The sequence below is a fragment of the Ischnura elegans genome, chromosome 11, assembly GCF_921293095.1.
Source record: "Ischnura elegans chromosome 11, ioIscEleg1.1, whole genome shotgun sequence".
Taxonomy (NCBI): domain Eukaryota; kingdom Metazoa; phylum Arthropoda; class Insecta; order Odonata; family Coenagrionidae; genus Ischnura; species Ischnura elegans.
The window spans coordinates 79387634-79412898 of NC_060256.1; the positions used below are offsets into that span (position 1 = coordinate 79387634).

The 25265-nt window shown below is 37.1% G+C and overlaps 1 protein-coding gene across 6 annotated transcripts in view; it reads right to left on the minus strand.

Moving 5' to 3' along the window:
* Positions 1–2348: 2348 nt before the first annotated feature.
* Positions 2349–25265, minus strand: part of LOC124168440 (transmembrane protein KIAA1109) — a 149988-nt gene continuing 127071 nt past the window's right edge. For all 6 annotated transcript variants that reach the window (XM_046546680.1, XM_046546679.1, XM_046546677.1 and 3 more), the window contains 10 exons: positions 24548–24705; positions 20545–20740; positions 17034–17317; positions 16053–16214; positions 15833–15961; positions 13896–14114; positions 12471–12746; positions 10008–10138; positions 3416–3663; positions 2349–3180 (listed from right to left, as the gene is read on the minus strand). In XM_046546680.1, coding sequence (XP_046402636.1) covers positions 2862–3180; positions 3416–3663; positions 10008–10138; positions 12471–12746; positions 13896–14114; positions 15833–15961; positions 16053–16214; positions 17034–17317; positions 20545–20740; positions 24548–24705 — 2122 coding nt within the window. In that variant the 3' untranslated portion in view covers positions 2349–2861. The remainder of the gene's footprint in view (positions 3181–3415; positions 3664–10007; positions 10139–12470; positions 12747–13895; positions 14115–15832; positions 15962–16052; positions 16215–17033; positions 17318–20544; positions 20741–24547; positions 24706–25265) is intronic.

Here is a 25265-nt window from a genome sequence, read left to right on the forward strand (position 1 = left end):
AATTAAGTGAATTGTATGGTATTGCTGAGATGAACAAATAAAATGGGACAAAAAAATTATACCCTATACCCAATTATGGAATTGACTATAATTAAAATCTATCACAGTGAAATAGGCTTAACATTTAAGAATAAAATTGGTGATATGCAGGAAAATATATACGTATTTAGAAAAAGAAACACACCAAGATTTAGCAACAATCATAATATTTTTAGAACCCTAAACCATAATTTTCCAGCAGAGAGAGAGAATCTACTGATGACTCCTTGGATAATATTATGCAATATGTCACTTCCATTAGCAGGCTTGAAGTGTTGGTAGGGTCCTCCTTTTAACTTTATTGGGATTAAAACCACATGACATTTTGAAAATTATGGCATCATTTAGAGGGTCCTTAATACTTCTATGTCTGTGTATGAATCCAGTAGCAAGTTTTTCCTTGATAGCCTAAGCTCATGCAGTGTTCAGGCTGTAGCAATTAAAGTCACCCATATTTCTACCATAGCTGCATATAGCTGATAAATTCATCATTTTATCCATCACATCTTAGCTAATATAAAGAGTGTGATTCCCTCATGGCTATAGTATTTCATATATGTATTGTATTCTGTCGGTGAATTTTTTAAATGCACAACACATGTGATATTGCATTCTAATATGCAACCATTAACAGTGATTTTCTTTGTAATTTATAATGTATATTTATGTACAATTGAATTTTTTCTGATGAGATCTGTGTATCTCCTGAATACTTATGAACAATAAAACATTCTGTATTATTATCACTGAGACAGACTGCTTGGTAGCAATTATGATGCAGTAAAGGACATCATTAGCTTCTATTTTCATTTAATTAAAATATCAGCTATATTGGCTTTAAAGCTGCAAATTTCTACTGTAACCGTAAGTTTGGATACTAATACATTCATATCATAATTAATGGCATTACAATGAATATATCTGTCATAATAGGGTAGTTTCCTTCATCACAGAAAACGAAAGGTATTGATTGCGATTCATTACCCACCATTAGTGTATTCATAATATACAAATTATTTGGTTTTAGAATTCCCAGTTTAGATGATTGGCAATGGTCAATTTTAACTGCATTGGAAAAAGGCCAGATTGGCACCCATGCGATGCCACTCCACGTGACGTCAAAGGGACCTAGTTTCTATACAAGTATAGATAGGAGTTTTACGTCATCTGAGATTATCAATGCATGCATGAGGCACTGACTTCAGGGAAATATCTCTTAATAATCTTCTATTAAAACTGCTTAAAGTCAGAAAGTTTCCTTCGTTTGATAAGGCATTAATAATCCATAATTAAGCCAAGCGCTACCTGCTAGCAGGATACTCTGCTACCTGCTAGCAGCCTGCGCCTAGCGGCGCACATTTCCTCGCCCTCACCTCACTTTGCGGCAGTGGGAACCAGAATGACGTCACACCTGGCTTTTCCCGGCATTCATACTTAGCCACCGTGTTTTCACGTGCTTCAAAATTTTCACTTTTCATTTTATCGCGAAAAATAGATATTGTCATTTAAAAATCTAAAAGTGTGAAATGCGTACTCCAGGAGTAATAATCTTTCGATTTAAGCAATAAAAAAATGAAAGGAAACCACCCTATTCCTTCACGGAAGGTATGTATTGAATGAAAGGCTTTGATATCTGTCTCATATCACTCTATGTTAACTACCCTTGCTATGTAGGTGTCAGTCAAACAGCAAAGGAAAGTGCAGGGGGGCAGGTTAGCCTCAGACCCTGTGTTGCTACACAGCAACCCCAGATTTAATGAAAAAGAGATATGGAAATTTTCAACAAATTTATGTAATCATGACATGTTTTCACTGTTAGGTCATTCTCAAGTACATATAGGGAACATACTGTACAGTAAGACAGTATGTATTGTACTTGAGAATGAGCTGATGGTCGAAATGCATCTTACATTATGAAATAAATTTGTGGAAAATTGTCATATCTCTTTTTCGTTAAATCAGGATGTCATTTTGTTTTTATGATGAGAGTGATAGAGATTGTTAACACATACTGGACATACCACATTGAGTAGTGGAGAACGTGGTGAGGCTTATATTCCATTCCAATATACTAGGAATGAATTTCCCCTTCCCTACCATTTATGTTGGACCGATGCCATGTTGAATATTGGCTGTAGCCCAGACAAATGCTATCTTTTCGAGGTTGGGCCGATGTCAGGCCAAGCTGAAGCCAATATATGTCGTGGCGACATTAGACGAACATTGGAATGCTTACCTGGGATGTATTACAATGTAAAGCAATTAAAGTCAAAAATAAAAAAAGGAAATGTGTGAAATAAAAATAAATATTAAAATGATGAAATGTCAATCCACCGCATATTTTACTGACTAGTTTTCTCATACATCATTCAAAACAATTATAGTACATCTGATTAACAAATATTTCAACAAAAATAGTCCACTCACAACATGAAATCACTGGCTTTTTGATAAAAACCTGATAACAATTAGTTAAGTGTTGGGCAGCTGTCATGGGACAAGGGGAAAAACAGAACAGAATATAAAAATGATAACACTTAACAATGAATGACTCCACTTCCACCAAAATACTTTTTGCTTTGAAAAGATAATTGCGCAAATTCCAATTGGAATAACAGTCTTCAAGATAGTAACCCTCATTTTTCCAGCATTCCACAATATCAGGCATGATTATCACATTTAATATGGTCAAGGATGTGTTTTCAACAGCTACTTACACAGTGTGGCCAGAAGCATATAATGAAAGAGAGTAATACTGATTTCTTATGAGCACATGCACCCTCTATGAATAGAATAGTGGTAAAAATGAGACTTCATAGGCATCACTTTACTTTGCCTAGAACACTACTCCCTTTCTCCTTTGGTCTCTGGCCCTTCCTCTGCCTAATCGCAACCACGCTCGACCTTTCGAGACTTGATTTACTGGTTGAAGTCTCTTCTCCATCTTCCTCTTTGCCATCGCCACCTCTTGCCACACTAACCATTCGTATGACAAGCATAGAGAGCACCTTATCCAGGGGATCCATGAAACCTCTCTGCATCCACTTGGGGATTGTTGTCCGTGCATGGGAGAAACCCAATTTTTGTAAAATATAATCCACCCCATAGGGTTCAATACTTTTTCCAGCCCAGGAGAGAAGTCTAGATAAAAATAGAAATAAATATTGGTTCATAACTTAAACATTGGAAAATTCACATAACATTGGAAAATTCATAACTTATTCAATAATTTCTAATTAAAAAAAAACCTTCCCAGCCAGCACCTCAGATATATTTTACACGAATGACAGAGGAAAAAACAGGTACAAAAAATAGATAAATTGTGAGGTAATAATCTCCCCAATATTTACATTCTCTAAACACTCAATTCACATACCTTACAGTTGGTTCCAAATGCCATGTCTTGCAAATATAGGTCCTCCAATCTTTTTGGAACATTTCAGCAGGGTCAAAAGCCTTTCTTTTAGTTTCATCATCACTGCCAACAGTCAAACCAGAGGTGTCAATTGATGAATGGTTGGCAATGCCACCACCTGATGAATTCATCTCACTTCCACCTCTCCTCCTGGACTCAGGATCTGGGCTGTGTGACCGCATGCCTGAATTGTTGTGTGACATCAGAACCTGCAGGGAGACATTAAGTCATGTATAAAAATAAGTACTCTAGTAAAAAGAGCTATAGTGATATACTAAGGAACAAAATAAGAAATTTGCCAATGAAGCTATGTATTTAATTTAGAATTCTGTCTATTGAACAAGGAAAGTAAGACAATATCTACCATATAAAAACAGTAAATACTAAAGCTCATGTAATGTTTTATTGGCCAGTCAAAATTTTCCTGTACAACCACAGGATTTACCTCAATTATGTACAGTGGAACCTCGTTAAAACGAGTACGGGCTATAGCGACACCCCCACTATTACGAGAGATAGCCGATGCACCGTCAATTGACCCTATAATAAGCGTGTTAAAAAATTCGTTTTTACGAGACCCTTTCGGTGTTGGCTCTCGCCATAGCGAGGGTTTCACCGCCGGAAGACTTTCATGAAGACTTCTTAACCTCTGTAATTGCTAGCGATCTGTTAGAAATGAAGTTAATGGAATGCTCAGTCTCAAATTTATGTGGTAAACTGTCGTTCGATAAATATAATGATGACGAAACAATGCTTTGCATGATTTTTATTCAGTGTGGCGCTTATAAATTGTTCGAATAGTTCCCAAGTAACATTGACCGTTGGGCCTCGGTTGGGGAACCGTAGTCACGGTTGGCTCATTGTGGGTGGATATGCCTACCAAATTCCGCTGTTGGCCCAATGCAGATATTGTTCGTCGGCCCAACGAAACGGTTTATGCTGTTGGCCCAACGGAAATCCCCAACGATGGCCCTACGAAATGGATTATCATTGGGCCACCATTGGGACATCATACCATTTCCTCAATTTCCGCCATGAGAGCTGCAAACAAAATTCCGACAAGATCTTCAACGTAGAGATGGGCGAAATTCCATTGTAATCGATTTATTGTATTAAATGGTTATCGGATTGGTAGCATCTTTTCATTAAAAAATAGGGATGGCATAATCGCTTGCTTTGACAGTCAGTGCTACCGACTATGTGCAGGCAGAATAATTATTTTAAGTTAATTTTTTAAGAATATATTATAAGATAATTTTTGGAAATTATGTATAACTCTTTTTTAAGTAATTTTCTGCTAATTTTCTGGTGTTTTCAGCATGGTATTTGACATAAATGGTTCCAAGAAGCGGAGGCTTCTTTAATACGACTTGTTAGTATATATATCCCGGAGGACACACGAAAAATTGTAGATTTATAAGATCTGTCTGTTTCGAGTCTAACTTAACCGATGGAAGTTCGATATGGGCCGTGAATAAGCACGATGTATACCTCGATTGCATACGTTGCAGGATACGGTTCACATGTTTCCCTAGCAACCAAACAACCAAGACTTGTTTGGTTGTTAGGGCTTTGTCTTTGTGATAGGCATGGGCGGTACTTGAAAAAGTACCGGTATTTTTGTGATGAGTATTAAAAAGCAATAATAGTACTCTACCGGTAGTACCGGCGAAAAAATACCGGTATACCGGTACTTTCATAATTGATAAAATATGTTAATAAGTCATGATTTATCTCTTGTATTGCCCTAATTATCCGGTATTTCGGCAAATTAGCGTAACATACAGCAAGAATACACTAAACAAATCATTAACTGGATTTTTTTTCGAAAATTTATCGGAAAAATACATGGAGGATAGATTCTATCATAGTGAGAAGGGTGATAGCGATGAAGTTTTTAAAGGCAATGATTTTGGTGCATACCATTAAATTTTGGTGTTTTCCTGGCGTATATGAAGTGTAAAGTTCTCTCGGGAACTCCATCAGATGACTTGTTTTCCTAAAGCCAACGGCTTTTTCGGACTCGAGACCAACATTAGAACGTCTTCTGCCGAGAACTTATAATGAAAAGTCTTCTTATTCACAGAGCTTACGTTTCAGTCTAAGATTACCTATAAAAAGCCCCTATAATGTTAAGACATTTAGTTTTATGATTTTACACAACAAGAATTGGTGTTAGTTATGGCTAAAATACTGCGATCGAATAAAATTTGACGTGTATGTCGCTGTTCCATTTATTTCAGATAAAGAAATACATATGTGGAGTTCGATATAACTTTGACTTTTCTTACCTTATTTGAGTAAATGAATATCTTCTATATCAATAATGATAACACTTGTCTCGAACTCACAGTTTTGTAAAAGTACCGTTAAATGACGAGAAAAGAATAAATAAGCTAAGGAAGGAGGACACATCTTAATAATTAAGGAGCATAATTAATTTGGTCTTCTTTTGGTGGTGCACTGGATTGGTTGTATGTAAAAAAACGAGAAACGGATAAACATTTTTAATACATTAAAAAAGTTGATGACTATTGTTAATAAGCTTAGCCAATATCATGATAGCATCACTATTTTTCAGCCTCTTCCTACGTTTATTAACTGTATCAGTGCTTATAACATCAGTTTAAATTAAAATAAACGTATGGTATTACTTTTAGTGAGCTTATAATCAAGATGTGCACTTATGGCATAAGTGTGCATCTACATTTTATTGTCTCTTGTTATAATTTCTTGAGAAATATCCTTGGCATTGATTAAATAAACACTTCTTGCTCAAAGTCATTGTGAATTGGTGCTTATTTCTTGGAAATGGCCTTCTTCGCTTGATATATTATCAGCACTCAATTATTTAAGTAGCTGGGTAGGTAGTTCATTGATAATACATAAGATGGCAGCGCCGTCGAAGTACCGGTATTTCTAGTACCAATACTTCGGTAGTACCGCTAAAAAAATATTGGCCGGTACTACCGAAGTAGAAAAAAAATAATACTCGGTACTACCGAATACCGGTATTTTTTGCCCATGCCTACTTTGTGATAGCAGTTAAATAAAATAAGTCGAGTGCTTCTAACAAATATAAGGCATTGACCTCATTTGGTAAGTCTTACAAAACTGGCATTCCTAAAATCATGTTACCTTAAACAGATAGTTTCGTGGAATTTTAAACTTTTCATCATTAATTTAGATAGATCGATATGTATATTTTTTCAGATTGTGGCATATCTAGTATAAGTGGAAGTTTTAATGAAAACAGTGTTTCAATGGACAAAGTGAGTGATTTAGTCCTCTCTGAAGAGAATGAGATTGAATTTGTGTGAGTAAACCTAAATAACAACTGCACAATTATTATTTTATGGAAAATACATCAACTATTATACTCAATCAGTGTTTCTGTGATTCCTATTAATATGATCCCTAAATCTTGCACTTATTAATCCAATTAAGTAAAATGGACTAAACTTAACAATTTCGTTACCGAAGACCAGAGAATAGGAATTGTGAAGGCAATTGAATCAAATAACTCAGGGGTTAAGTAATAATATCTTGCAGTGTGACATGTTTGAAATTAAGGAGGATTTCTTTGAATTACCTCTTAGAAGTGGTACCATTGGTATATTTGTATGAAAAAAAATTAGTACCTGGATGCAAATTGCAGTCCACCCAGATTTTATCTAAGTGTGTTTTGTTGCCCTACAAAGAAGATGGACAGTTTTTGTGTGTGCCATATTGTAATGTGGAAAAGTGCTGTTGAAATTTTCCTAATTTTGTCCTAATAAAAATTGTCCTAATTTGTGAAAATAAAAGTTGGGGACCTTCTGAACTGATATTGATTTTTTGTTTTCCACTTTTAACCACTGTAACCTTACTTTGTCCGATAGCATTGATTGTTAATGTATTTAATTTCATTTTGATTTATAGGGAGCTAAAGGTAAAGATTCTATCTACCGGTATCATATCAAGTGAGAAGGTAAATTAATTTAACTCTCATTCTATAAAAATGAGAAATGCCAGTAAAATATAGCTTTTGTTGGGAAACGGATGGCAGAATTTAAAAGGGCCAACGGTGTATCGTTGGAGATTTGTTGGCCTTGGGTTGGGAATACGAAGGCCCGACTGTAATGCTCTGTTGGCCCATCGTTGGGGAATCGTTGGTTGGGATACGGTTGGCGAGGTGGCCAAATCATACCATGGGCCAACCGCTGTGTCCCACCATCTGCCAACAGAGGGCCAACCAAAAATGTTACTTGGGTTGGTCGTTATTTGAGTAAGGAAATTTAGTGATGCATAAAAACATCGCCTTTCGTCTGGATTTATGCTTACGTTTATCGGATAGATGTTTATCTGTCGCCGCACCACTCCTGTTCCTGTATATCTGTTCGCAACAGGTATATTGGCTATTATTTGCTCCACCTCCGGTAAAGCGACAATTCGCTATAGCGAGTGTTTATTAGCGCACCGTGGGGTGTCGTTATATCGAGGTTTCACTGTATATCATAGAATAATAATAATATCTTTATTTGTCCAATGATTTGCAAAAAGCAAATATAGGGCACGTCAAAATGATGCATATAATTTTATCAGATATAAAGCACATGGGATACATCAGGAAAAGAGAAAATGGATATAAACACAAAGATGATAGATACATCAAAATGAAACACATAATTTTTTCAAACATAAGGAAATCAGACGATACAAACTAAAGTAAAAAAACATGGAGATTTAAACAAGATTAATAGCGGATAGCAAAAGAAGGATGCCTATAAGCATTTTGGACTGAATTCGTCCAAGCTATAGAAAGCATTTAATAACAGATAGTTCTTGAGATTACGTTTGAATACATTTAGTTATTTTACTAACTGGAGGGCGACAGGTAAATTATTATACAATTTAATTCCAATAGCTAAGGGACTGTGTAATGTTAATGATGAGAAATGATGGGTCTGACGAATATGTTTACTAGTGCGGGTAAAATGAGTACGGATATTTGCATTTGATTCAACTAGGTGGAGGTTTTGTTTGATGAAGAGTAACAGATTTAGGATATAGGCACAGGGTAATGTGAGTAATTTATGAGCCAGGAAGTGGGGTCTACATGATTCTCTATAGGGCAGTAAGGCACATTTCTGAAGGAGAAATACTTTATTCAATAGGGTGGGTGAGCCACCCCAGAGTAGGATGCAATAGGTAGCTCTGCTCAGTGGCGCAGCGAGGGGGGGGTTTTGGGGGATAAAACCCCCCACAGAGCTAAGAGAAATTTTTAATTTTAATCCATTTTACTTAATTGTATTGATACATATTACTAATAAAATAATGTAACGATTAATAAAATATCCCTCAGAAAACTGTAAAACTCACCATTTGCAACCATTTATCTTAAAATTCTGCAATTTATTAATCTCGCTCCTAATCACTTATCCTGGTGGGTATACCATACCCCCACACACCCTTGTATTAGTTTCACCTAAACCCTCCCCCCCCCCCCCAGCCTTAATTCCTAGCTGCGCCCCTGGCTCTGCTATAGAAATGGCCAAAATAAACAGTAAGCAAAATATTTCTGGACACAGAGGATTTTAGATATATATACAAAATATTGAGGAGTGCAGGAGAGAAATAAGTTTGGAGACATGGACATCCCATTTTCCATTGTACTGGACATGTAAACCTAAAAGTTTAATGCATGTTGTTGATTTTATTATGCTGCCATCCAGCATTATATCTGGAATTTTTGTCATGCAATTATGCTTAAATAAAACCAATTCAGTTTTTTTGCTATTTAGCTTGAGAGAGTTCCTAGTGCTCCACTCAAATACTGAGTCAAGTAAAACTTGGGCTTCAGGAACTAATAAGTCAAAGTTGGGGGATGAGATTAAAAAGCTGGTATCATCAGCATAAGTTACATTACCAACATTACTGTTTTTCCCGATCCCTAACAAGTCATTAATAAAAATTATAAATAATATTGGGCCAGATACAGATCCCTGTGGTACACCAGTTTTGATAGGTAATGGACTGACATATGTTTCTGTTTATCATGGGTTAAGCAAACAATTTGGTATCTGTTGCTTAGGTAGGATAGAGTCCAAATTAAAGCCACACCCCTTATACCAAATGCATTGCATTTCTTAAGCAGCAGTTGATGGTCAACCATGTTAAAGGCTTTGGAATGATCCAGAAACATTCCCAGAGTACATTTTTTCTCATCCATAGAGTTGAAAATAAAGTGCATTGCATGGAAGAGGGCAAGAGATGTAGAAAGAGAAAAGGAATAGGCAAAATGTGAGAGCGTCAAGTATTAAAATCATACAGTCTGAATTACCATGATTGCACAAAACTAGATTTTTTATAATTATTGGGCAGTCATTTACAAAATTTTATGAACAAAATATTAGTGTCTTGCATGCCAGATAGAGTAAGGGGAAATAATTCCGAAAAATATGAAGGTCAGTAAGACCGTATAGTGCAATCCTCTAAAATGTAGAAATCAGAGGAAAAGGGAACTTAAAAATGCCTAAAGACATGGAATAATGGAACAATAGGAAACCCTTACCACTCTCTCCTTCTCTCTCACATATGATGTTATGAGGTCGTGAAGAAAGAAAAATGCTTCAGCATCCACGGTCACAAATATGTGATCCTCAAACTCAGTGATGAAACTACACTCCACAACAGGTTTTACATCTGGAAGAAATTAAGAGAAATATAGGGAGGAGGAACAGGACTGGAAAACATGGTAAAAAAATTGCTAGTGAAGTTAATAATTCTTATAATATTTACCAGTGAAAATTCAATCTCGTGGCTTAGCTTAAAGTCACTAAGTGTGCCCACCAGGGTGCACGTGGTGTGTTGACCTCTAAATATAGACGTTAGTTGAGACATAAGCGAGTTTACTCATTAAAATAGCAGTGATGGACAAAATGCAACCGTGTTTGGAGGGGTATTGGTCAATCCTGGTGAAAGATAGGCCAATTAAATGATACCAAAACAAGTGAAGAGGCCTTGAAATGGTCACGGATGTTGAGACTTCTTCAGTTTTTCAACATTACCACACATTCTCCACAGTTCTCTTCAGTTTATTGAATCTTAGGTAACATTTTATCATCACTAAATTATGGTTGCCATAAATATCTATTCTAGAGTAGCTTTTGCAGTCTTTCACCACGTTTCTATAACTGCTTCACCAAGATGTTGTCTATTTAAAATTTACACACCTCCCCAAGCATTTCCCATGTGTATCTCCTGGGGTTGTAATTGAAATACTTTCTTAACCACCACTAGCCTGCTACCGGTACAGAATTCCAGTCACCTTTCTCCTCTTCCACTTTATTTTCCTAATCCAAATTCTCTGGACATTCTTCCATCCTATTCTTCTCTGACCACAGTATTCCATTGACCTGTTTGATTACTTCCATGATATCATCGTAGACATCTTCCACCTCATCATCATCAAAGCCCATTCTTGGCATATACATAAATCTGTACCTCTCCTGTATTAAATGGTTTAGCATAAACCTTAACCATGATAATCCTTTCATTACACAGGAGGACGATTTTCACGCAATCCTGTGCCCTATCTGAGCATTGTTTTGACCTCAGCATTGCCCTTAACAGATCCTGTGAATATGGTATTTTAGGTTCCGATCCACAAGTCTCACTCACCAGGCCACTTCACTTCACTGAATCCAAGAAGGTCCAGGTTATTTGACTGCAATTCTATCTTCAGCTTCTCTAGCCTTCCACAGGTTTGAAGCAATCTCACAGTCAAAGTTCCTATCCTTAAAATTTTATAAAATTTAACCAATATTCTCTCTAATAAGGGCCAAAATTAGCAAGTGCTAATGTATCAAGTGTCCACACTTCTACTCTCATCTTAGGGTACTCGATATAAATTAGTCGATTATGAAAATCTGGATCAATAATGACGAGGAGTGTGACTTCGCTCACAGAAATGCATTTCATGGCATTTACTTGCACGTTATTTGATCGCCAATCATGTGTACCAGCCTTATCTCATTCTAAATTTACAGTTGCAATTAAATTTATGATGCTAAACCATTGAAATTGTATAAAAGGACTAAGTAGTTGATGATATTTAAATAAAATATACAATCTTTTTTTAAATGCACCTGAAAAGAAAAGTACACACGAAGTTTGTCAATATGAATCTCAGAATTTTTGGTCCTGTGAAACTCGTAATAACATGAGTGTGCTATAGCTATAGGAAAAAGAAGTAGAAATACCTCATTATTCCCTACCTTTTTTGGAGAAAAATTAAAATATTGGCATTATTTTTTACTCAGGTAAACAAATACAGAACACTCCCGTTTATCTGGGGTACTGATGGGGAGAGACGGAACGAATAATGGGAAAACACGGATAACCCAAACTTTTACATAAATGTCTTGCAATGTTATTAATTTACCTAAAACAAACAATATAATATTAGTTATGCAGGTATTCTGTAATTTCAGAGTGCTTCCCGGACTCAATGAGAGCTTTCTTCGCCAATCTTTTTAGCGGCGATAACATGGTTGTGTAAAGTGGTTTGCACGAATGCTTCAAAACCACCGCACAATGTCAGAAACTACACTATCAGACACCACACCACGTAGTCGCGTCTCGCACAAGTTGCCCGGGTTGCAACTGCTGCGGGATGTTTATCCGTGATCACGGAGCGCGGTCACGCACTGCGAGGCTTGGAAAACAGGAACACGATGCTCCCATCAATGCAGCTAGCATGCGATCGCTTCCGTTTTACGTAGGAGATTCTAACAGAAATAATAAGCCCGGTGTATCCTCGCATTAATGCAGTAATTCCGATGATTTTGTATCCGATTTTATTTTTTATAAAGATCGCTGAAAAAATTGAGCAAGAGCAAAAATCATGCACGGATAATCCCGAACCCGGATAAACCGCAGCTATATAAACGGGAGTCTGCTGTATGTAGTCATGTATATGTAAGTGGAAATAATACATGAATAATGGTTGAATATAATTTTTTAAATTCATTACCAGAAACATCTGGAGTCCTTGCAGTTTGCAAATGTTCTGTTTTAAGATGCAACTGTAGAGATGGTAGAGCAAAGATGACTTCTCTTGTGTGGTTTGGATCCTGCAGTTTGATAGCGTTCCTGCGCTCTGAAGATGAAGTCTGCATGCCGAGGGATGGGGGAGAATGAGAGGAGGAAGAAACAGTGTGCGATGAGGGGCCACCCGAACCTGAAGATCCAGTGGACCCCGTAGTCCCTTCATATTTCTCCCTCTCCAAGCTTGGAAACCTATTCACAGCTGAAAATACACATTTAAAATATTTCTATGCAAAATTCATGATTAATTCATCAAAAAACTTTTTCTCCCTTCATAAATTTTATCCAAAGGTAGAGGCTCATCCCTCTTTCATTATCATGAGACTATTTCAAAACGGCTTTTCCCGGCTTGGAGTAGTCATTCATACAATAAGGCTTACAAATAGGAAGTAAGGCAACAGCACTCTTAAGGCTGGTTTTATAATGTCTAGTTAATGTTAACTGGAACATGATGTAAACGTTACGTTAACTTCAAAATATTTTCAAGTTACAGTAGGGCAAAGAAGTTCATAATAACATTTAGTTGAACTCATTAACTTAAATGGAATAATTTGTTAGCTCTGGCTTTCCTGCACCGTAAAATTTTAACCAGACATTATAAAAATATAACTTTCAAAGCTTAATATCTAGCCTTCATTTTTAAAAATTATCCACAATTCTTAACTTAATAGATTAAAGTTTAATTACAGACGATCCTCGACAATCCATCCTTTGATTAACCAATTTATTGGATCATCTCTTGATTATTTTCATTTGCAAGCCCCCCATACACTAATCTACACTCCCTTTCATAGCATCATTTGTAGTTCCCATCCTAACCCACCCAAAAAAACTACTTTTTCAATGGGATTGGCACAAAAATGAAGGGAAATCAAGAAAAAAATGAAGATAAATAGCTAAGAAAAGGTCTTGAATGGATTAATCATCTCTTTCAATTGGCCATTAGGGCTTTCCTCTACAGAAGGAGAGATAAATCAAGCACTGTAATAAATTTCATACTCAAAGAAAGGTTTTTACATTAGACCATTTTGTAAGTGAAGGTCTCTTGGGGTACCACCTTGGCTGGCACCTTAATTGCTACCTATATTTCAACAAAAGACTACAATTAAAAAATGAAATTGACACCAAGCTGCCAACTTAGGATACAAGCAGATATGTGCTCACGTCCATTCAAGAAATTCAATGAGAATTTTTGAAATCATTATATTATATTTAAACACAGTTGTACTTGGTAATTTAATTTTTAATTCAAAACAAAATGTGCTTTTCAGAAATGGTTGAAAATGAAAAATATTTCATTAAATTGGTATTATATATTAACCAAAATAAGTAAAAAAAAACAGTGACTTACCATCTATTTCACTCCCAGAAAATGCATAATGAAACCATTCCTGCAAAGTTCGGAACTGAGGTGGAAAAAGAACATTCCGACCCATTCGACAAACTGTGGCCATGCTATGATGCTGAGCCTGGGGCTGCTCGTTACCCATAGTCATTCCAAGACTGAATGTAAGCGTCTGAACCACATGAACATCTTGTGACAAAGTGGGTGCATCAGCATGACTCTCACCTTAGAAAAATGGAAATAAAAACACCAAGTTTACCCAATTAATTACAATTGCATATACATATATTTGTTTTGCATGAAAAGTACATGTCATCAAAAGAATCTTCAAATACATATAATGTTTTGGACCAAAGGGCTTACTTAAATCATCTTACCATTTCTGGTGATTTTTAACACCTTCATCAATAATCAAAACATTATTCTCAAACCTACCATCCTCCATGTACCAAAGAATTGTATCTGCAAATAAACTTCTGATAAAAAATATCTATTCAATCATGGAGTAAGCCTTTTTCAGGGATGAATTAAATTACAACTGTTTAAATAGCTAAATTAAATATAAGATGCATAACTAATTACAACTGGAAGGGGTACTAATTAATACTAGCCTTTGAACCAAGAACCTTTGGTTTTATGGGCTACTGCACATGTAACTACACAATCAAGGTTGCTTGATCCCCATAGCAATTAAGTCAAGGAATCTCTTTAGAGCTGTGGTCTGCCCAGTGTGGCAAGGCAAACAAGAAACATGAGTACAAACATAGATAGTGTAGCGCTCTGTGCAGTGGACTGGAAAGCCAAAGGTCCATGGTTCAATTCCCAGTCCACGAGAACTTTTTCCCATGGCAATAAATGTGAATTTAATCCCTGTTCACATGACAGACTTGAAATATTCCACATGCCACTCCATAATTTGGCTTCTTTGGGGTAGAGGCTTGATCTTTGGAATACACAATGGAACTTGCAATCCATGCAAAGCATGCATACCCCTAAGTCTTGCTTGCACTGCCCTCACCCTTCTGCTGGAGAAGATGGTCATCTGAGGTATTGGACTAGGATATTCCTGGGATCTAGAGTTCATTTCAAATATCTTAGCGACTGAGAGGCAGGCCCCAGTTTTTTGGGGGGAGAGGGTGCAGGGCAAGTGGCTTCCTAAAAAACCAACCAAAACGCCATAGGCAGAGCCTTCCCTGGCCTCCGGAAAATTCAGTCCTCCGTGGTGTACGCTTTATGAGTACTGGTCCTACAGAATTGGAAGAATATTCTTCCAAAGTAAAAATATTCCACAGATTTTTCTGCAGATAGGTTTTTCAGACAGTCTTTCATTTCCATTCACTGATGAAGTATTTTGAGATAACATGGCAATGCTCTCCTCTCTATCTCCCTGTCCCACATCTATAGTGACACAGATCCAACCTCCTGCTGCAACGCTGCTCAAAACATTCCGAGTTTGCACGACTGGGCAAGTCGCAAAGAAATTTGAAAAGTATCATAGAATTTTATAGGCAAACTGACAGGCCCTACAGTGGAGAGTCCTCCTGACTTGCAGCTATTCCTGATTTTTGGCCCAAAGTAGCCACAACCACAGGGACTCCCAAGACTTTGATTCTAGCCAATCTGTCCCTCCTACGGGATTTCAAAATTCTGTCCCGAGATGATTGCATAACTTTGAGTCAAACCCCTCTCCCAACCCATGTAACCCACAATATGTTTTTAGGTGGTCCCTTCCTCCCCATACTGTTTATTTAGTCATGCACAACCCCTAATCAATGGTTCTGAATACATGTTATGAGAAACATTTGAGGGAGAATGTTTAACTTTGATGGAAACAAGTTGTTTTGAGAAAATTCAGCTATATTAACTCCTAGATCCATTTGAAAAGTTTTTATTCCAGCTATCATAATAATGAAGCAAATATTGGGTTAAATAATAGTCCTTACCTTCATGGGATGGTGGAATCTCCTGAGCTTCAGTCGCAAAAGAGATGCAAGGCTCTTTGAGGCTGAACAGTGCCCAAGACTTTGACTTGAAATTAATACCATGGAAGCAAGCAAGTGATATGTTGTTGCCTGAAATAATATATAATGGTTGCACGTACAAAGTGAAGTTCCTTTTTCAATCACTTTTATTGCCAAAAATTATTTTTTTTAAACTACTTACCGTGAAGCTCCATTGTGCCTCCCAGCACCGTCCCTGAATGTGGCAGAGGTAGGGCTAGGGTCGGCAAACATAAACCACCAACTTCCCTCAACACCCTCTGCCAATGGCGGTGATGACGCGCATCCTGCAGTGAACTAGCAGCACCCCCAGGGATCCCAGGAGCTGCAATGAAACAAGGATTCCATTTTTACAATTTAAAAAACACATTAACAAACCGATAACACAATAAGACACAACGGTAAATGATACAACTAACTGCAGAGAACAAAGACATCACTTCACATTAATAAAATCAAAATAGCAAACAAATGGCCAAAAAAATCATTAAACACTATGAAAATAGACAATGGTATAGCCAGGAATATTGTTCGGAGGGGGGAGGGGGGAGGGTCCAAAACCAGAGATAGAATCATGTAATTTTGACCTTTGATCATACAGTAGAGCAATGATTTGATGTTGTTTGATTAATTATTCATAGGATTATCCATTATTAAGTTCCTGAACCAGACCCCCACTCCTTTCCCTTCTCTCCCCCATTACCCATTCCTATACTTCTTCACTTCAAAACAACAAGTTTTCAGAGAAATGCGCACAACAGAAATAGAGAAAGCATGACTCTAAACCATGGTAAAAATGGCTAAGATCATGAGTGCATCTTTCTTGATATTATATGTATCTAAGCTTTCCCCTCCATTGCAATGGATAGTTATCAATTATAATCAGAGCTCTGCAGTGCATTCCAGTCACTACCTACATTAAGCCATTTACAATGAAAATAGCTCAGAACAGGTTGATTGATGTGCTTGGTCACTGATGGAAGATCAATACCATGCCAATATATGTATTAGAATGAATATATGAAAGATGAACATAAGTTATGCCTAAGACCGCCAACCAATAATTTTGGGAAGGGTTTAAACCCCTCAAACTCCCACACTCATGATCCCTCCTGTCTCATAGAAATGACACATGATCCCTTACCATCAGCACTAGATGCAGCACTAGGCATGCCAGGAACACCTTGACCACCAGTAAGGTTAGAGGATGTAACTTTCCTCTTCAGGGGTGCCTTTTTCTTGAAGCTTGGCCTTTGCTGAGGCCATGGTTGAAGACTGGAGAAGACACGCTTGGAGCTCTTAAACTGCTGCGAGAAGAATTCTTCCAGTTTGTAAAACATTTTCAAGAGATCAGCTGTTGTGGATTTGGAAATCATCAACTGCAACTGATCCCAACCTAAATCACCATGCATAAATATCATAGCAGGTCTGGAATGAAAAGAAGCCATTTCAAGAATCAGTTACACTGATGTTGGTGGTTATTTTCGGGAATTGCTGCGTGGTTACACTGATATTCCATTGAATAATGAGCTTTTTTTTTAAATATAGTCAATCATTTAGTCAATGGATATAAAAAGGGAATGTTGCATATGCAACAATGTTAAAATTTAACCAACCACAAGAATTACCAACTTTTCCAAAATAGTTCCAACTTAGCAAAGGTGAAATCTGATTAACTTGTATCATCAGAAAATGATATTCCTTAAACGCTTCGGTAATATTTACCACAATAATTTTTTTCAAATAAAACATAATATGATATAAAATAAATAAAAGCTAGTCCATAAAAATGACCTTTAAATTAGAGATGGGTCGAATAGCAGATTTCTCGAATTCGAATATCGAATTCGAATATTAAATCATTGCTCGAATATTCGAATACCTCGAATTTCGAATACCTCGAATACTAAATGATGAATGCTGGTATGTTTGACTCGGTTGCCTATGCAGCAGGCAACACAAGATTTTGGGGAGTAATTTTTATTTCCTTTAAATGATTCGAAGAGGAATTTAGCTGATTAATGAATATTTTAATTTTATGGAAACAATTGGGCATATAATTAATTCAACTAACATCGCTTTACCCTCACTCCTGCTGCCAAGTGCTAGCTGACAATCTGAGGCATTTTGTAAAATACATGCTCTTCTCCACCAGATTTTCTTCAATTATTTTCAGTCCATCTTTGGGAGTTCTCACGAGATAAGAAGATGAATTGGAATTGCTATCAGGGAGAAACCAAATATTCTGAGAAAATATCCCTTTGTCTGGGACTGTAACAATAAAGATTTATAGCACCACTCATAAATTGTAACTATATATATGTTTTCGGAAAAAAATACCGCATAAACTTCCAAGAAGCTCTGTTGCTCATATCGAGTTTCGCCTGAATGCGTCTCCGTCGTCTAATTTTGACATTTATTTCTTTGCGTAAAATGCTTAAATGAACTCAGAAATACGTCGTGTTTGGTCTTATTCTTTTTTAAGCACTTTTATTAAATCACGCGCACATTACTAATATTTCAATTCAATAAAGGTGTAACATCAATTGACGAAAGTCATTCTTCGACACCTTTTGTGCTAATAGATGACTCATACAGCGGTTGACCTCCAAAGAAATAGGGAACTTCGAAGCTGGTAGGAAAAAAAAGGTCAGTGGGGGGAAAAAAGGGAGGGCCCGAAACACGTTTCTATTGTTCTCGAGTAACTTGGTATTTTTTCGAAGCTAAAGTCTTCGTAATATGATCCCTGCGCGAGCTGTGACCTTTTTTTATTTCGAAGAAGAGGAAAGCCTCAGAGGGGGGGCTAGTGCTGAATGGAGAGGGATACCGGATCTTGGGAAATGCGCTAATGTAAGTATCCCACGGTACTCACACAGCTGTTGACCTCCAGAAATGGGGAACTTCGAAGCAGGTAACCAGAAAAAGGTCAGTGGGTGAGAAAAGGGGGGAGGGCGTGAAACACGTTTTTACTGTTCTCGTAACTCGATATTTTTTTCGAAGCAGGGGTCTTCGTAATGCGATCCCTGCGCGAGCTGGGACCTTTTGTTTGATTTCGGAGAAGAGGAAAGCGTCAGAGTGGGTGAGTCAAGTGCTGAATGAAGGGGGATAGCGGATCGTGGGAAATACCCTAAGGTTGCTATCCCATGGCACGGAGGTTCTCCTGGTGGGGGGAATCGGGGATTTTCGGATTTTTTCACCCGACCATTTTCGGTTCCCCTCGTTGAACTCTTTTCACCGCTGAAATCCACGAATTTGATGTAATTCGTCAACTTGCGTAAAACGGCGCTGCGAGCACTAAATGACTACAGTTCTCTACATTTTTCCGAGTCAACTACCAACGACGTGCGTGCGACAGTGTATGACTCGAAATTCCAAATATTCGAGGTATTCGAGGCGGCACTTTTCGCATAACTATTCGAAACCTCGAATATCGAATACTTTCTAATATTCGAGGTATTCGAGTATTCGCGGATACTATTCGCACATCTCTACTTTAAATATAAAATGGAAACATTATTTTGCATTATTATTTTATTTTCTCAAACAGATATGTTTATGAAAAATACATGATGGAACAGTACCTATGACTTCGGGAGTCCTATCATAATAAAAGAAATACCAATCACAACTAAGAATCAGACTCAATCGCAATTACAAAGGCAATGTAAAAATACTAATTGCCCTTTATAAAACTTTCAAGAAGAATACTTAACCATAACAGAATCTAATTCAGGTAATGCTACAATGGAAGTGTTTGGGTTGAAGAGTATTCCATTCTCTGAAATTTTATGTTTCAAGATAGTTAAAATGAAAAATTTTCAGAGTCATAAACAAGAAAATTATTATCTCATCAAATCTATCATTTAGTCAAACATATTATTCTTCATGAGGTGTAAGAAGTTCTAAATGCATGACCAGCTTCACTGTCTATTTTTGGTGATGCAAAATTTAAATATATGAATATTTTATGACAGCAAAAGTCCTCGACATATGAACAAGATGTGTTCCGATACCTTGTTCGTAAGTTGAATTTGTTCGTAAGTTAAAAAACCTAAGCAAGGCATTGAAAAATGCAGTTATCCTGCCGACTGCCATAAGCGCACGTGTGACGCGGCTGGAGCCAAAAAAAAATTGCTGCCTGCAAAAGGGAAGAACAGGCAAAATGCTCAACAGTTGCTGACTTCAACTAAAACTGATGCTTTGTTTAGACTGTGCCAAAAGCGCAAGTGCCTCTATACCACACGGCATTGTGTCAGAAAACCTTAACTGTGCCAAATTTGAAATTTTGGGCACGCATGAATTTTCGCATGTTTGTATCTCTGAAAGTTGGTGAGTAGAGGACTTAGTGTATTTCATATTTTATCAGAATAAAATTTGCAATCAATCAGCAGTAATGGATCTGCATTAAATGAAAGAGAGTCTCTAACTTCTCACCCTCTATCAAGCAGCATAGAGTATGTATTTAAATGAAGTCGCCTTCCGACAGAGCTCAAAAGGGTAAGATTCCACTTAAAACTCCTCACTATAGCATAGATTTAAATGTGGCACCTTGGGATACAAACACTCAGTACTCCAGTCATCAAATCAACCCAAATCCCTAAGATATCAATAGAATGTTTCTAATTTAGGGTCAAGACAATTAACGGAAAACGTACCTTTTGGTAGGCACAAAAGCATCTGAGGGACGGCGTCCATGGTGAATCTTCCACTCATCACGCAAAGAGACATCGAGAGAGCTAACTCTGGACATCAAAACTCCAGTTCCCATGTAATCAAGGCGTAATTCCACAGCAAATAACTTCAAGCCCACAGTATGATCTGGTTCAATTCCTGGATCCTCTCTAATGTGAACTGGAATGAAATTATTATTCTAAGATAAAGCACTTCCAGGAAATGAACAAACTAAAACCTATATTTTGCCAAAAGAAACGATTAAAGGGCTGTCATCCCCTTCACCGCATTTGAAAATTTTGCTGACTTGGCTTCAGAAGTTAGCTAAAACCTCTATGCAATGAATTTGAATGAATGAATCCAGATGGTGAAATTTTTAAGAAACTTCCTTATTTCAAAGTAATAGCCTCAGCCCAGGATTCTATTTGAATGAACCATTTTACTTCAAGCTAAAACTAGATCTTGTATTTGGTGTATAAAATTTCTACCCAAAAAGATCCAACCTGAAATGTGCAGAAATTTCAATGTTTGAATAAATCTTTAATCTGGCATTACCTTGTACGATATTGGCACTGCAATTTGAACAGAATAGCTATGAACGTATTTTTTCCACCTCCACCCAGTTTTTTTTTCAGGATGTTCAGCCAATTGAAGCAGAAAAATTCATGGATAATTCCTGATTTTCCAGGGAAATATTACAAAATTCCAGGTTAATCTTAGGGGATTACTATCAGTGGCACAGCGAGGGGGGTTTTGGGGGATAAAGCCCCTCCCAGAGCTAAGAAAATTATTAAGTTTGATTCATTTCACTTAATTGGATTCATATTACTTATGGAAAAGTGTAAATATTAATAAAGTATCCCTCAGAAGACCGTAAAACCCACAATTTTCAATTATTTATCTAAAATTTTCAAGGGGAGGGCCCCTGCACTTCCCACTTACCCTGACGGGTATTCCACACCCTCAGACACCGCAGTGTTTTGCGCCTTAAACCCCCCCTTGCCTTTATTCCTAGCTGTGCCCCTGATTACTGTGACGATAGGAATTTTAAAACACCCAAAATTACTTCAATACTTTTAAATAATATTATATTTATGTATTTACAAGTACAAGAAATAGGTTAGTTAGCACATATTGTATATAAAATTTAAATTCATTCAATGCAAGCTGAAAAGCTGCTTCGACCTCATAAGTAGATATTGACGTCACCTGGCACTCTATTCTTCATACAGTTGAGGACCTCAAATCCAGAAAGCTTGGGACCGAAGGGCTTCTGGATTTCTGGTCTTCATAGTATATTTAGTAAATTAATTAATCTATACATGTGCTCAGGCTCTTGTACTTGATATTTGATATCCTTATGTGTCCCTGACAAGGTTCTTAGCGTACGTCCATAGTATGTGCTAAATTCCTACTCATCCCAGAACAAGGCTTGGAGAGTGGTGCCGCGAGGTGGCAAGTCAAAACACTATTCAAAAGTTCTGGATTTCGGGTTTTCCGGGTTTCTGGATTCCGGATTTGAGGTCCTCAACTGTATTTTTGAATCTTACTTGAGTCAAAAGTGCCAGAAATTTTGATTCTGTTGTCTTGTCTGGCATTCCACATCACAATGCGGCTGTAAAAATTCTATCAGGCACAAAATTCTACTACAGCACTTTAAATTACAACAAACACATTTTAGGCCAGAAAATGGATGTTGAGCTGGAAAACTTTTACGTGAAATGAATTTGATATGAGACATTTTGAACTTTCAGGGTGGAGCAAAATATCATGAATAATTCATGCATAATTCCAGAGACTAAAAATTTACGGACGATTCCCGATTTTCCTAGATTTACCGGATGCTGGTCAACCTCTTTTTACAACTTCTGTAATTTAAAAGGTCCTTTTTGTTCCATTCTTGAATGAATATTTTCCTGTTAGAAAATTTATTCAGAAATCCCATCCCTGAAGAAGTGCTCGAAATTATTCATGGGTCCATCCACATACATTAGTATAATGAACTCACTTCCGATGGAAAACATATATATTTGCAGAAACATTTAATTACAATTAATGTGTCAACAGCGTAGATTGTCATCTGAGAAAATTATAGTTTGTTGGGAAGTATTCACTAAATCTAGACGTACCACAATAGTACTTCATTTATGCGTTAAGAAATACACCCATGTCTCGTATAGCGCAATTTCGATATAGCGCAAATTCGTTCCTCGGGGAAACATTGCAACGCAGTGTAGCCTAATCAAAAATCTTAAACGCTCTCGTGATAAAACGTGAACTTGCGCTAAGTAAACACGAAATTTCTATCATTTTACGCATATTAATATTATTGCTTGCCTCAAATCTTCTTTTTTGTTTATATATTAATCGAAATCCATTGCTGTGCAATGGCCAAAAGTATTCCTCGTCATTGGGTCCAGATAGCCGGCCTACCGTAGTAATTTATCTCGTCTCCTTAACAGAATGAGTTAATTTAGATTATTAATTAAGCGTGGGGCTAGTGGAAATGAGTTTTTTTAAAGCAATACTGGTTGAGACGTAATTTTTGCCGTCATAGGTTATCGGGCGATTGACTTCCAGGTAGAGGGTCTGCGCTAAAGCCTTCAAGGTCATCGGTATTCACGGGGGATAAATGGAGCGGTGGCCGAGTTGCGCATGAAGAGCATCAACATAAAAGAGGGTCCGCTGTTGAGTCTCAAGCACAATAGCTTCGTTCCCTCCCCGCAGTCGTAGGCCCTCTGCGTCTCAAGAATACAGTTCAGCAGTAGAAGGTCATTTCGATAGAGCCATGCAGGGTAAAAACCAACAGAAAATCGCAGAAATAGGAACGCGGGTAGAAAAATCAAGAATTTATCAAGAAAAACCATAAACCTAGAAGAGAAATTGATATAGGTCAATTGCTTTGAAAATGGAGAACGCCAAAGCGATATTGCGCGGAAGTTTAAACGCAGGATGCCTTATTCTGAATAAAGACGAAGTTAAAACATCAGTGACCTCAGCCGCACCAACTTCAACCAAGCGGTCTACACATACGGAAAGTTCATAGTGAATCAGTACAAAAAGAAGAGAGTGGTAATCGCTCCGAGACATTTAGTGAAAGCTCCGGTTGGTTCCAGAATTTAAACGGCAAGCAGGTATTTTCAGTGCGGCGATATCAGGTGAATCTGCAAGTGTTGATAGCGCAGTCACCACAACATTTTCTGATGAACTCCAAGCTGTGATTGAAAGTGGCTCCTTTCCCCCTCAACTAGTTTTTAGTGTTGACGAGACGATATTCTTTTGGAAAAGAATGCAATCTCGTTCATTCATTTTCAGGGAAGGAAAACCTGGGTCAGGTTTCACGGCATTTAAATACTGTTTCACGTAGCTTCTAATGACTTGCAGGACTTCAAATTAAAATAATTTATCATTCATAAACTCCGCTAGCTATGAAATGGCATTCAAAGTAGCATTTGCCTGTCATTTCGATGAGCGACAAAAGGGCCTGGGTGACACAATAGTTGTTTTTAGACTGGTTTGAAAAATCGTCAACTGCCGGCAATGCATTACGAGCCCCTGAAATAGCATATGTTAGCCCACCCGCACGACAGGAGGGAATTTCAAAAGCACGTAAGAATATTTTTTAACGTGAATAAAAGTCTTCAAATGCGTGCATACTACCTTTAAAGATGTTTTAAACTATAAACATTTATATAAATAATGTTATATAAGGCTATTTATGGGAATATATATGTTTTAGAGGAAATTCAATACCCAAGACCTATGCTACCAGGAACGCATCCCTATCTTCCCAATGTTAAAACGCTCTCGTATAACGCAAATTCGTATAGCGCAAAGACCCCAAGGAACGCATCCCTTGCGCTATACGAGACATGGGTGTATGTACATTTAATCAGAGACAAAACTCATTTCTTGTTCATTTGATATATGAAATAAAAATACAGCAAACCACAAAACCTGCTTTTTTAAATCAATACTTTCACTCACCAAATGTATCAATCCGGCTTAGTTCAATGGTACCACCAACAATACCACCTTTAGCATCCAAACTAGATCCCCCCAGTCCCATTCCAATAAACACGTTCTTGTGTCCATTACTACCAATCGAAAGACGTCCCTCTGAGTGAAAGTCTTTAGTCAGCCACCTGAAAGACAATTACGTAGTTTTATAGCATAAGCCTATCACATACAAATTCAAGCTCTGGTATCGGACAGCGAGGAATGTTATTTCCAAGGAAAAAATTGGGAATCAGTAAAGAACTATATAGAACATATGGAAATGATCTGGAGCAATATACAATCATGGCTTCTAACAGCAAAATATTTGGGACTAAGATATTGCATACATATTTTTCTACTTGCAGGTATTTTTTTGTATACAAGTTTGCAATTTTTAATGAAATAATAACTGAATATTAGATGAATGATAAATATTTTGGAATTCAGTCAGCTCAGAAGATAAATCTTGATCTCCTGGGCAAATTCATAAGTTTTAACTTTAACATCAGCTGTTGAGCAGGATGAGAAGGGCCATGGAACACAGTCAAAGCAAGGTATCTCATCAAGTACAATATACACATTCTTAAAAAAATTTAAAATAATTTAGAAAATTAAATAATAATATAATTATTTGAGTACTTCCATTTTAATGGTAAATCAGAATATTTTAAACTCTTCAGGAAATTTTTTTAACCTTGCCATGTGG